Source organism: Colobus angolensis, unplaced genomic scaffold (assembly GCF_000951035.1).
Source record: "Colobus angolensis palliatus isolate OR3802 unplaced genomic scaffold, Cang.pa_1.0 Scaffold188, whole genome shotgun sequence".
In the NCBI taxonomy this organism is placed as follows: Eukaryota; Metazoa; Chordata; class Mammalia; order Primates; family Cercopithecidae; genus Colobus; species Colobus angolensis.
The window spans coordinates 4161426-4173701 of NW_012115021.1; the positions used below are offsets into that span (position 1 = coordinate 4161426).

The window sequence follows — 12276 nt, forward strand, 5'->3', positions numbered from 1 at the left end:
GCACAGCTAATTTTTTTTTTTTTTAAGAAATGAGATCTTGCTATGTTGTCCAAGCTGGTCTTGAATTCCTGGGCTCAAGCAATCCTCCTGCTTCGGCCTCCCAAAGTGCTGGGATTACAGGCGTGAGCCACTGCACCCAGCCAAAACAATGCTTTTTACCAACCCACAGACTATATATATAGGCTCCCTTAGTCTAAAGAAAAACATGTAATCTGAAATACTGATCAAATACTCTTCTTCAAGAAAAAGCAACATGTTTGCTCTAAAGCACGAGCTCACACCCATAGACTGGGTGGGGCATGCATAAACTCAGCCTGAAGTGAAAGGATATATTCTCATTCACAAAATCAGGGACTGGGCCTGGAAATTTCCCAGGCCATCAACCACCGTGGGACAGTGGACCCTCATTCCTCTCCAAATGCTGGTGGGAAAATATGCCAAAGAATATTGACTGAAAATTCCTATACCTCCTCCTTTTTAAATACATCCCTGAAGAACTGGTTTAAAATGTGTCAGAATTATGAAAGCGACAGTACATGGAATTGTTTAACAGGATGTGCTACACTTCCCCTAACAATCCATATAAAACTTCAGTAGCAACACCTCATCTATACAACATCACAGGTTAAGTCACAGAAGTTAGTTTTCCAACATAATCATTTAATATTTATTGCATTTTAAAAACATTTTCATTCTAGTCTTCCCTTTTTTTTTTTTTTTTTTTTTTTGAGACACAGTCTTGCTCTGTGGCCCAGGCTAGAGTGCAGTGATGTGATCTCGGCTCACTGCAACCTCCGCCTCCCGGATTCAAGCCATTCTCCTGCCTCGGCCTTCCAAGTAGCTGGGACAACAGGCACATGCCACCACACCCAGCTAATTTTTGTATTTTTAATAGAGACAGGGTTTCGCCATGTTGGCCAGGCTGGTCTTGAACTCCTGACCTCTTGTGATAAACCCACCTGGGCCTCCCAAGTGCTGGGATTACAGGCGTGAGCCACCGTGCCCAGCCTCAAGTGTTCCTATGATATAATAAATTTATTTACCTTATAGAAGACACTATGTTGAACATAATTTGACTTCTCTGCATGATTCAGTATCTTTGCTGGAAGTATGAGCTGTAGCTTGATGCCTGCAGGGTACACTAATATGTAGACTATTTACTTCTTCTGGATAGGCCCACACTTCTGAGATTTTATACTGTTGTCTCCACCAATCATCATCTGGCTATTGCAATTAGTAGTCTAATTTTAAAAGCCTATCCTCCCTATTCTGGTTCCAAACCTGCTAAATGGGTAATGGCAGCATTTCCCAAGATAGTATTCCAAATATGTTCCCCAAGAAAGAATTTCCTGGTGAAAAAAGTTTAGTAAACACAGATTTCCAGGTCTCTTCACTGCAGAACTTCTCAGGACCTTTACCGTGCTAATGTGCACTACAAATTTCCAAGACTGAGGATTTAGTTCTTCCCTCAACAAGGGAATATGAAGCAGCATTCTCCAAACACATTTATTATAATAGGAGAAATCTTTTCCATAAGACTTCTTTTTGTAGAAGAGAACCCATTAAAAACTCCTGGAAGTTACATTTCCAAGAATCCATTTAGAAAACCACTGACCTAGTGAAATCAATAAATGTATTAAATTGGTAGCCTTATTTTAGACACAATTCTACTTTAAAGTAGGCTCTAAAGGGCCCTTAAGTGGCTGGTGGTGATTCATATGTGTCATTCTCTCCTTTTTGCTAAGAGAAAACTTTACTGGCTCATTTCCAAGTCTGTAATTGGGTTCCAGATGGTGAGATTTGCTGGAAGCTGAACAGTAGATACGAGGCCCTGTTACATGTGGTTTCATGGTCAGAATCAAATGAACGTGTCTGATTAAAATGTTTACCTGTTTATCCTCATCGTCCATTCTTTTGAAGGAATTTTTTTCTGTAGTTAAATACGGAATCTGAACCTTAGTTCCATGCAGCTCAGCTGGGTTCCCAAATCGTATCTCACCATCATTCTTTGACATCATAAAGCGAGGCAGAGGCAATTCTTTAGGACCAGAAATCAGAGAAGCTCCAGTCAGACTTTATTTAAAAACTGCAAAAAAGGGGAACTCGATAGCCAAAAGATGAATCATTTTTGAGGAAAAATTCCAGAGCACTAAATACAAATTTATATTTAGAAACAATGAGTACCCCATAATAATGTCATGATTTTTAAAATGCTATGGTTTAACCAAAGTATTCTGGTTTAACAGTTTTCAATGTTGCCAAATCACAGAATAAATTCAGATTTGGGACTGATCTCCCATTTCATCCTTCAGTTCAACAACCAAGAAAAAGGATATGACATTATATAATACAATAATAAGTGACAAATGGTGGCAGGTAAAATTCACATAGTGCTTAAATATGCCAGGCACAGTATGAAAGATTTCCAAATATTAACTCATTTAATCCTCGCAACTACTCTGTACGATGAAACTATCATTACCACCCCCACCATTACAAAAGTGGAAACAGTCGTAAAGGAGCTAAGTAATGTCCCCAAGATCACACAACTCATCTGTGGCAGAGCCAAGGTTTGAATGCAGGCAAGCTGGTTCTTAACCAGTGCTCTACAGAAAAGTCTCTTGTTTCTAGGGCAAACGTAGTGGGTAGAACAGTTTCTCACCCTATGTAATTCTTTAAGGAATTTTCACATCCAATCTCTGGTTGTCTTTTCATAATGGAATAAGGAAAACAGTAGCAAGACAGAGCAATCAATCTATCATTCCGCCACAATATCAAGTCAGAGCAAGCAATCTACCATTCAGCCACATTCTACTGTCAAAACCATTAGCCATTCAAAATGCTACAAAGAGTTGAAATGCAACAGTCTGGTATATTTACTTATCTTTCAAAATTCTAACAAAACTATTCTGAAAGCGGAAATGATACTTTGGCACACTTCTAGTTCTCAGCACATCAAATCACACACAATCACATAGCACAAAACCCTACAAAAATGGGGACACTATGGATTATGCATAATGATTTGCATCTGTATCCATTGTTCAGGATAATACTCATCAGTGTGCCTTTGCACTTCCATCATCACTCTATTCCAAAAACACAGCTGTACTTTCAATGATTGATGCTGTGCTAAGGCCAGAAAACATCTTAGCAACAGCAAGCAAGTATCCTAGAGCTCCCCAGGCAAAGAAGGCCCCTGGTTCTCTAACATCCACATGATGTTTATTTTTAGCTGCTATGTCCACATTTGATTCAAAGAAGCAGGTGGCCGGGCACAGTGGCTCACTCATGCCTATAATCCCAGCACTTCGGGAGGCGAAGGTGGGTGGATCTCCTGAGGTCAGGAGTTCGAAACTAACCTGGCCAACCTGGTAAAACCCGGTCTCTACTAAAAATACCAAAAATTAGCCAGGCATGGCGGCAGGCGCCTGTAATCCCAGCTACTCGGGAGGCTGAGGCAGGAGGATTGCTTAAACCCAGGAGGTAGAGGTTGCAGTGAGCCAAGATCATGCCACTACACTCCAGCCTGGGCAACAAGAGCAAAATTCTGTTCCAGAAAAAAAGAAACAGGCAATATGACAAATCCCTGTGCGATCAATCAGCCAAGGGCCCAAGAGACATAAATAGAGTAACCAATCGTAATGTTTCCCAACCTCAGGCAGCTCTCCAGCACTCAAAGCAGGAATGGGCTTCAAAAGCAAGAGAAAAGAAACTCTAGATTCTTAGTAAATCAAATATAAGCTAATCCTATGGTTTAGGTCTCAGGTATGTGCTCCAGCTCGGTCTGGAAAAAGGATCTAAAAAGATGAAACAAGATCACATAAAATAATTTGCAGCCTGATCTGCCCATAAGAGGATGACTCTACTTCCAAGTACTTCTTGAGGGAGAAAAGAAATAAATGCTCAGTATTTATAAGCTCCCTGACCAGTGTCTTACTGGCATTCAACAGATACCTCCAAGGAGCAATGGAATACACTAACTGAATTATGAATATCAATTAATAGGACTTAAGTAGGGCTCTCAGATATCGTCTAGGATACTGTCCCTTCACACGTTCTTCCACCCTAATAAGTCTATGGCACTTATTTAGAACTATGTGCCTAGAAAACCACCTCTCTAACCCAGACAGCCACCAAACAGCAAAAGACAAAATACAGCTGAATTTATCTCATACTTTCTTTGGTCATGTGGTTCTAAGCAACTCTCACTTAACAGAATTGTAACCATACATAATAATATTCTTATCACGGAAAACTTTCATGAAGGTGCCATTTTCCTTAAACTGATACAAGCTTTTAAGAAGTGAAAGGTAAAAGTAGTCTGTAAATTTTCAGTCTGAATTTTTTTTTTTGGTTTTTGTTTTTTTGAGACAAAGTCTGTCTCTCAGACTAAAGTGCAGTGGCACTAACATAGTTCATTGCAGCCTTGAACTCCCAGACTCAACTGATCCTCCTGCCTCAGCCTCCCGAGTAGCTGGGACTACAGGTGCTTGCCACCATGCCGACTAATTTCTTTCTTTATTTTTCGTAGAGATGGGGTCTTGCTATATTGCCCAGACAGGTCTCAAACTCCTGAGCTCAAGCAATCCTCCCGCCTTGGCCTCCCAAAGTGCTGGGACTACAGGCATGAGTCACCATACTCAGCTGAGTGTTCTTCCTAGTCACACGTACACAAAATTTGATAGTGAAATGTTGAAAAAATTAAACAATAAAGTATCTGCTATACAATGATTCTGTCATGAAGAAGGTCTATTTATAGTCATTGGTTAGAATCTTGTCTCCCAAACTGAACTGAATTAACACGCAGCAAACAAAGTAAGAGTTCAAACTAAATGTTCAGAGGGTCTGAAGAGACAACGAGAGTGGCCATCCAAGATGACAATTTGTTTCATAATGGTATCTTAGGTTACAGTCTTTGAACATAGAAATGCTTTGTATATTAAATATAAATGACTATTTTTCCCTTCCATAAAGAAAATTATGCCTGCTCCTTTTTAAACACTTGACCCTCTACAAAAGAGAAAAATCCTTTGTTTTCCCATATTTGATAGAGATACAGATATATTAGGAATACTTTAGGCTGGGAGTGGTGGCTCATGCCTGTAATCCCAGCACTTTGGGAGACCGAGGTGGGAGGATCACTTGACCCTAGCAGTTTGAGACCAGCCTAGACAACACAGTAAGACCCCATCTGTTAAAAAAAAATTAAAAAATCAGCTGGGCATGGTGGCATATGCCTGTAGTCCCAGCTACTCAGGAGCCTGAGGGAGGAAGATCCCTTGAGTCCAAGAGTTCAAGGCTGCATCATGTCACTGCACTCCAGCCTGGGTGACCCTGTCACTCAAAAAAGAAAAGAAAAAAAGAAATACCTCAATTTCCTCAATCCATTAGAAAAAATGTAAACAGCATAAATGCAATAATAAATGGCAAGTGACATTAAGCCTCTTTAGCTAGACGATACGGAGTGGAGGGTACTGGGAAGAGAACTCATGTTCCATCAAAATGGCAGCAGTTGTTCACAGTGTTTCAACGTTATCTGCCAAAAAAGAATGAGCCACATTTTTTTAAAAAAAGGAAGTGAAATAAGCTGGTCACGAAAAGACAGGTACTGTGTGGTTTCACTTATATGAGGCATCAAGAGTAGTCAAACTCGTGGAAGCAGAAAGTAGATGGGCAGGCCAGGTGCAGTGGTTCATGCTTGTAATCCCAGCACTTTGGGAGGCTGAGGTGGGCGGATCACTTGAGGCCAGGAGTTCAAGACCAGCCTGGCCAACATGACAAAACCCCATCTCTACTAAAAATACAAAAATTAGCTAGGTGTAGTGGTGCATGCGCCTGTAATACCAGCTACTCCGGAGGCTGAGGCACGAGAATCTCTTGAGCCTGGGAGGCGGAGGTAGCAGTAAGCCATGATCGCGTTACTGCACTCACAAAAAAGAAAAAGGGGGTCAGTTGCCAGGAACTGGGTAGAAAAAAGAAAATGGGAAGGTGTTTAATGAATATTAATGAATACAGAGTTTCCATTTTGTAAGGTGAGGTGAAAATGTTCTAGAAACTAGTTACACGACAATGTGACTATATTTACATATTACTGAATTATACATTTAAAATAGTTAAGATGGGAAATTTTATTTGTATTTTATCACAATTAAAAAATTTCTATGTCAAAACATTTTTAATGGCAAAATTTTAATAATCTATTTTAAACCAGTATTATCATTTCAACATGCAATCAACATTAAAAACTATTAATGAAATATTTTACATTATTTTTTCATATTAAGCCTTCAAACTCCCATGTATATTTTACCCTCCTTGCATACCTCAATTCATACTTGTCACATTTTATGTGCTCAACAGCCACATGCAGCTACTGGCTACCATACTGAAACAGCACAGCTCTAGTTGATAGTTGCTACATCAGAATGTGAGCCATTGTGGCCAGAAATCTGTATTTTATTCTTATTATAATGTTAAATGTAAGCAGCTAATTGATTTCTTTTTAAATTATGTAAAGAGTATTCTGTGTGGTGGGATGATTTATAGGGAACTGTAAGTGTTCCACTTGAAGAATTTTGACAAATATATATATATATATATATATACACACACAAACATACATATATATATATCTCCCTGTAACCAACACTCAAATTCCCAAATTAAGATACAGAATTTTCCTTCATGTTCCTTTCCATAAATCACCTCCCTTTGCTCCACCCAGCAACCTCTGTACTAATTTCTATACTTGCAGATTATCTTTGCCATTATGGAACTTCATAAATTGAATCATACAGTATTTGTTCCTGTGACTAGCTTCTTTTACAACCCTTTTATCTGTGATAATCACCCAATGCATTGCACACATAGTTCATTCTTTTTCATTGCTATGGAGCAATCCACTTTTAAGAATATATTGAGCCGGGAGCAGTAGCTCACACCAGTAAACCCAGCACTTTGGGAGGCCGAGGTAGGCAGATTGCTTGAGCTCAGAAGTTCAAGACCAGTGTGGGCAACATGGCGAAACCCCATCTCTACAAAAAATATAAAAATTAGCCAGGTGTGGTGGTGCACACCTATAGTCCCAGCTACTCAGGAGGCTGAGGTGGGAGGATGGTTTAAGCCTGGAAGGTGGAGGTTGCAGTGAATCGAAGTGGTGCCACTACACTCCAGTCTAGGTGACAGAGCAAGACCCTGTTTCAAGAAAAAAAAAAGAATATATTGAAAATTTTAATCCATTATCCTGTGATAAACATTTGGGTTGTTTCCAGTGTGGGGCCATTGTAAATAAAGCTGCTGTGAAATTCTTATAAATGTTTTTTGATGGACATGAATTTATTTACCTTGGGTGTATACCTAAGAACCAAATCTAGTCTGCTGCCTATTTCTGTACATCCCGCAAGTACAATGTTTGAATATTTGCCAAAAAAAAATCGAAAGAAAAATATTTCATGATGTAAACATTATATGAAATTCAAATGTCAGTCCAGGCGCAGTGGCTCACCCCTGTAATCCCAGCACTTTGGGAGATCAAGGCGGGCAGATCATTTGAGGTCAGGAGTTTGAGACTAACCTGATCAACCTGGTGAAACCCCATCTCTACTAAAATACAAAAATTAGCCAGGCATGGTGGCTCCCAGCTACTTTGGGAGGCTGAGGCAGGAGAATAGCTTGAACACGGAAGGCGGAGGTGGCAGTGAGCTGAGATCATGCCTCTCCAGCACTCCAGCCTGGGTGACAAGAGTGAGACTCTGTCTCAAAAATAAAAAATAAAAAAATTTTAAAAATTCAAATTTCATGTTTATAAATAAAGTTTTATTAGCACAAAACCATGCTCCTCTGTTTACACGTTGTCCATGGCTACTTTCATACTACAACAACAGAGTTGAGTAGTTGTAACCAAAATCATACTGCCCACAAAATCTATCTGACCCTTTATAGAAAAAGGTTGCTGACCCTCGTCTTACAGAATTCAAGGTTGAAGTGAAATGTGTCCTACTAAATCAATAAGGCTGCATTTAACAGAAAATATTTTACAGTGTTTGAAGTCTTTTATTTAAATCATTTAATTAAAAATTCAGTTTCTCAGTCACACTAGCCACACTGCCACACTTCAAGTGCTCAATAGCCACACATGGCAAGTGGCTACCATATTAAATAACATCGTTGTAGATGCTTTTCTACAATGTTTGATAAGGGATTCCCTGATTTTGTGCTTACAACAACTCTATAAGGCAGGTGTTATTGGTATATCTTTTCTTCCAGTGAGTCATTTGAAACAGAGAAATTAAGAAACTTACCTGAGGCCACACAAATAAAACGTAATGAAGGAAAGATTCATAATGAGGTAGCCTATTGCTAGGACCTACATTCCCAGACACAAAGCTATATTGCCATCCTGAACATTAAAATTCTTTCTAGTACAGATTTGAACATTTAGCATGAAACTGTGGCATTTCAGAAAATAATCTAGAGAAAACCTGCTCAAATGTCTGCATTTTGCAGGTAAGGAAATAAGCCCAGGAAAGGGAGAGCAAGACTTGTCTTAGTCATGTAGCAATATAGTGGCAGAGCCATGACCATAACAAAAATTCTTGACTCCTGACTCCTGGCTCCCTTCTCTCCCACTACATTTTCTTACCTATTCACTTATACCAGCTACTTATAGGTTAACAAAGAATTATGACAATAATGTTCTACAATTCCAAAGTGAAACCATCCCTACACATTTTCCTGAAGTTACTTTGGGGGAAAACAAAAAACAGAAAAACATCAGGCCAGTCTTATCAACCCAGGCCTGAGTAATCAAAGCCATCTAGTCTCCTATTATCTTCCTATCTACCCATTGATCTGAAATACCTCTTGTCAATTAGGAAATGGGTAGGTAATAGCTAGATGGTGGGGTGGAGGTTACAATGGGAAGGGTGATCCTGTAAATTTGTGGCAGAGGAGGACGGTGGATAAGTTAAATTTCCTGGCCATACCACGGGTAGAACCCCAGGAGTGAGTTAGGAGGTCCACAATCCACTGGGCTCTGCTGCTAGCAAGCAGTATCCCCTTTATTTTGCCTCTTTGGGCTTCAATTTCTCCACTATGTCTCTTCCAACTTACATCCTCTATATCCATCCCATACATTACATTACTCTAGAAGAAGGGCTCTTCACTGGGCTCCATGAACCAGCTCTAGGGGTCCAGAAACTCCTGATATTGAAGGCAACATTTTTTACAATGTTTTATTTTAATGTCAATGTGTATTTTCCTGCTAAGATCCAGAGCTTTTACTAGATTGTCAAAGAATCCCACAACAAAGATTTTTACAAATAAGGTGGGAATCCACAGCTCAGAAGGTTGGGGAGAACCTTTGGGAAGGAGCAACAATAGAGCTAACGACAGGGGTATGGGGTAGAGGGACAGACCCCTAGAAAACACAAGTGCCCAGCCATACAGTCAGTGAACCCGCATAGGCGAACTTTGTCCAAAGCAGCTCTGTGTCCCTGTAGCAGGGCTGAGAGAGGGTGTAAAGGAAATTGACAAAGGAACACTGAGGGGAAAAAAAGCAAAGGGGGATTGGGTTGGACATTAGTCAGAAAAGATGAGCTGACCTTAGCTTGAGACATCCCAAGATAGTATTTAGTGCTCAAAATACAGAGACACCGTGTGGATGCACACACACACCACACACACATCACACATACACACACACACACACACACACACACACACACAGAGCCAGCTACAACCTTACCTCCTGGGCTTCTTTATTTACCCTTGGGCTTCCTATCCTGTCTTTTCTATGAATTACCAAACTGGCTGTCACACTCAAAAGATTTCTCTCCTAGCCCTAAGAGATAGAGAGGGTTTGTCAAATAGGCAAAGCACAGGGACCCCCACCCTCAATTCAACCAGAGAATATCTGCTTTTATTTTTCTTTGAATAAAATAATTCTCATTTGAAAACAAAAGCCACAGAAATAGGACTCAATTCTACAAAATCCTTCTACCTTTCTTGTATGATAAAAAAAAAAAAAAACTAGAGCACAGCAGGATTAGAGTTCCTAAGTCTTGATACTTATTTTACAGTAGGCTTTCTCAGTCTCAACATTACTGGCATTTTAGACTAGATAAGTTTGTTGTTGTTGGAAGAGGGGGTCCTGTCCTCTGCAGTGTAGGGTGTTGAGCAGCATCCCTGGCCTCTACCGGCTAAATGCCAGGCAGTCCCCCTCCACAGCTGGGACAACCAAAAATGTCTCCTCACATTGCCAAAAGTCCCTAAAGGGACGAAATCACCTAGGTTGAGAACAACTGTTTTGCAGATAAGGGAGGAGTCAAAGGGAATTCAATTATTTGCCTCAGTATCTTCTTGGCAGTAGAATCGTGACCACAATAGTGGCTCACAAATTTTAGGATTTCACAAAATAGGAAAAATCTCTCCCCCAGCAACAACAAAAAAAGAAATGAAGAAAGTCAACATACAGTTGCCAACATTCTATCTCGTCAAGAATTTTACCCCAAACTATTACCCATTATCAATTTCACAAAGGACATTTAACAAGAGGAACCAAAAAACACCCAATCTTAGATTTGAATACATTTAGTTTTATAAATAACTCATTCTTTTGTCCTAATTCTCTCTCCTTTCACTGCAAACTGTACCAGACTGCAACCAGACCATAAACCAGTTTGGGGAACACAGCCCCAAAGACTACATGAATCGTGTCATTGCACCATCAGAGTTCACAAGCTAGTGAACTAGTGAAAAGAAATCACGGGTTCTGTCACCTTGACTAGGAAAAAAAATTCCATCTTTATTTTCCCTACTGTAACTGAAATTTAGCATTTCTTTCCATTATGAATGTAAGCAACAAGCCACTATAGCATCACTAGCAATATCCATAACTTTGTCACCTATCAGATTAGGGTTTTGGGTTTTTTGTTTGTTTGTTTTTTTGAGACAGAGTCTCTCTCCGTCGCCCAGGCTGGAGTGCAATGGCGCGATCTTGGCTCACTGAAAGCTCTGCCTCCCGGGTTCATGCCATTCTCCTGCCTCAGCCTCCCAAGTACCTGGGACTACAGGTGTGTGTCACCACGCCCGGCTAATTTTTTTCTATTTTAGTAGAGACAGGGTTTCACCATGTTGGCCAGGATGGTCTCAATCTCTTGATGACGTGATTGGCCCACCTCGGCCTCCCAAAGTGCTGGGATTACAGGCGAGAGCCACCATGCCAGGCAGACATCTTGAAGTACTGTTTATGCATATCACTACTTTGAAAAAGTAGTGGTTATTTCAAACACTGTTAGATGTTTTATTTAATGCATTAATAAAGAAGCATCTATGCTTTGGGGGTTGGGTTTTTTGTCTGTTTGTTCGTTTGTTTTGAGATGTAGTCTCACTCTGTTGCCCAGGGTGGAGTACAGTGGCACAATCTTGACTCACTGCAACCTCCACCTCCTGGGTTCAAGCTAGTCTCCTGCACAGCAGGAGATTAAAGGCATGTGCCACTACACCTGGCTAATTTTTGCATTTTTAGTAGAGACAAGGTTTCACCATGTTGGCCGGGCTGGTCTCAAACTCTTGGCCTCAAGTGATCCGCCCACCTCAGCCTCCCAAAGTGCTGGGATTACAGGCATGAGTCACCGTGCCAGGCCTAGAAGCATGTATGTTGTTATATAACAACTTCTTTTAACTATTTTAGTGATTATTTCAGTATAATTGGTTTCCATTATAATCCTATGTCTTTGTGGCATTTAAAACATAATTCTGACTTCAGACTGCCAAAGGGGCTCCTGGCACAAAAATGATGAGAAGCCCTACCCTAGGTTCTGCCTAATCTTCCCTCAGTCCTCACACGTGCTCAAGTTCAGACCCTGGAAAGAAAGGTAACAGCAGGTCCCAGGGCAAATGTTCACCACATGCTTTCCTCATCAGAAATTCTCTACCACTCCTTAATTTTCACCTTCTTTCCTTCTGCCCTAGCTGTTTTGCCATCTGTTTAACCCCAACTCAGACTAGGGTGGGGCTAGATATATACCTAGTGCCAATATTTGAGGAGGCACTCACTCTCAGGGTGGTGTAAATGCAGAGACAGCACTTGCCCTGAGAATAAGTGTCCCCTTAAATCATGTGCCCTGTGTTGTGCAGCACCCTAGTTCAGATGCAGCTACTATAACTACACACACACACACACAGAGAGAGAGAGAGAGAGAGAGAGTTTAAGCAAAGCTCTTGAAAATGCTTGATACAGCTTTTATTCAAAATTAGAATATCACTACTAAC

The 12276-nt window shown here is 40.4% G+C and overlaps 1 protein-coding gene across 3 annotated transcripts in view; it reads right to left on the reverse strand.

The window, feature by feature from the left end:
- The window catches only part of REPS2 (RALBP1 associated Eps domain containing 2), a 200979-nt gene that overhangs the window by 127223 nt on the left and 61480 nt on the right, over positions 1 to 12276 (reverse strand). For all 3 annotated transcript variants that reach the window (XM_011940240.1, XM_011940239.1, XM_011940241.1), the window contains exon 3: positions 1890 to 2038. In XM_011940240.1, coding sequence (XP_011795630.1) covers positions 1890 to 2018 — 129 coding nt within the window. In that variant the 5' untranslated portion in view covers positions 2019 to 2038. The remainder of the gene's footprint in view (positions 1 to 1889; positions 2039 to 12276) is intronic.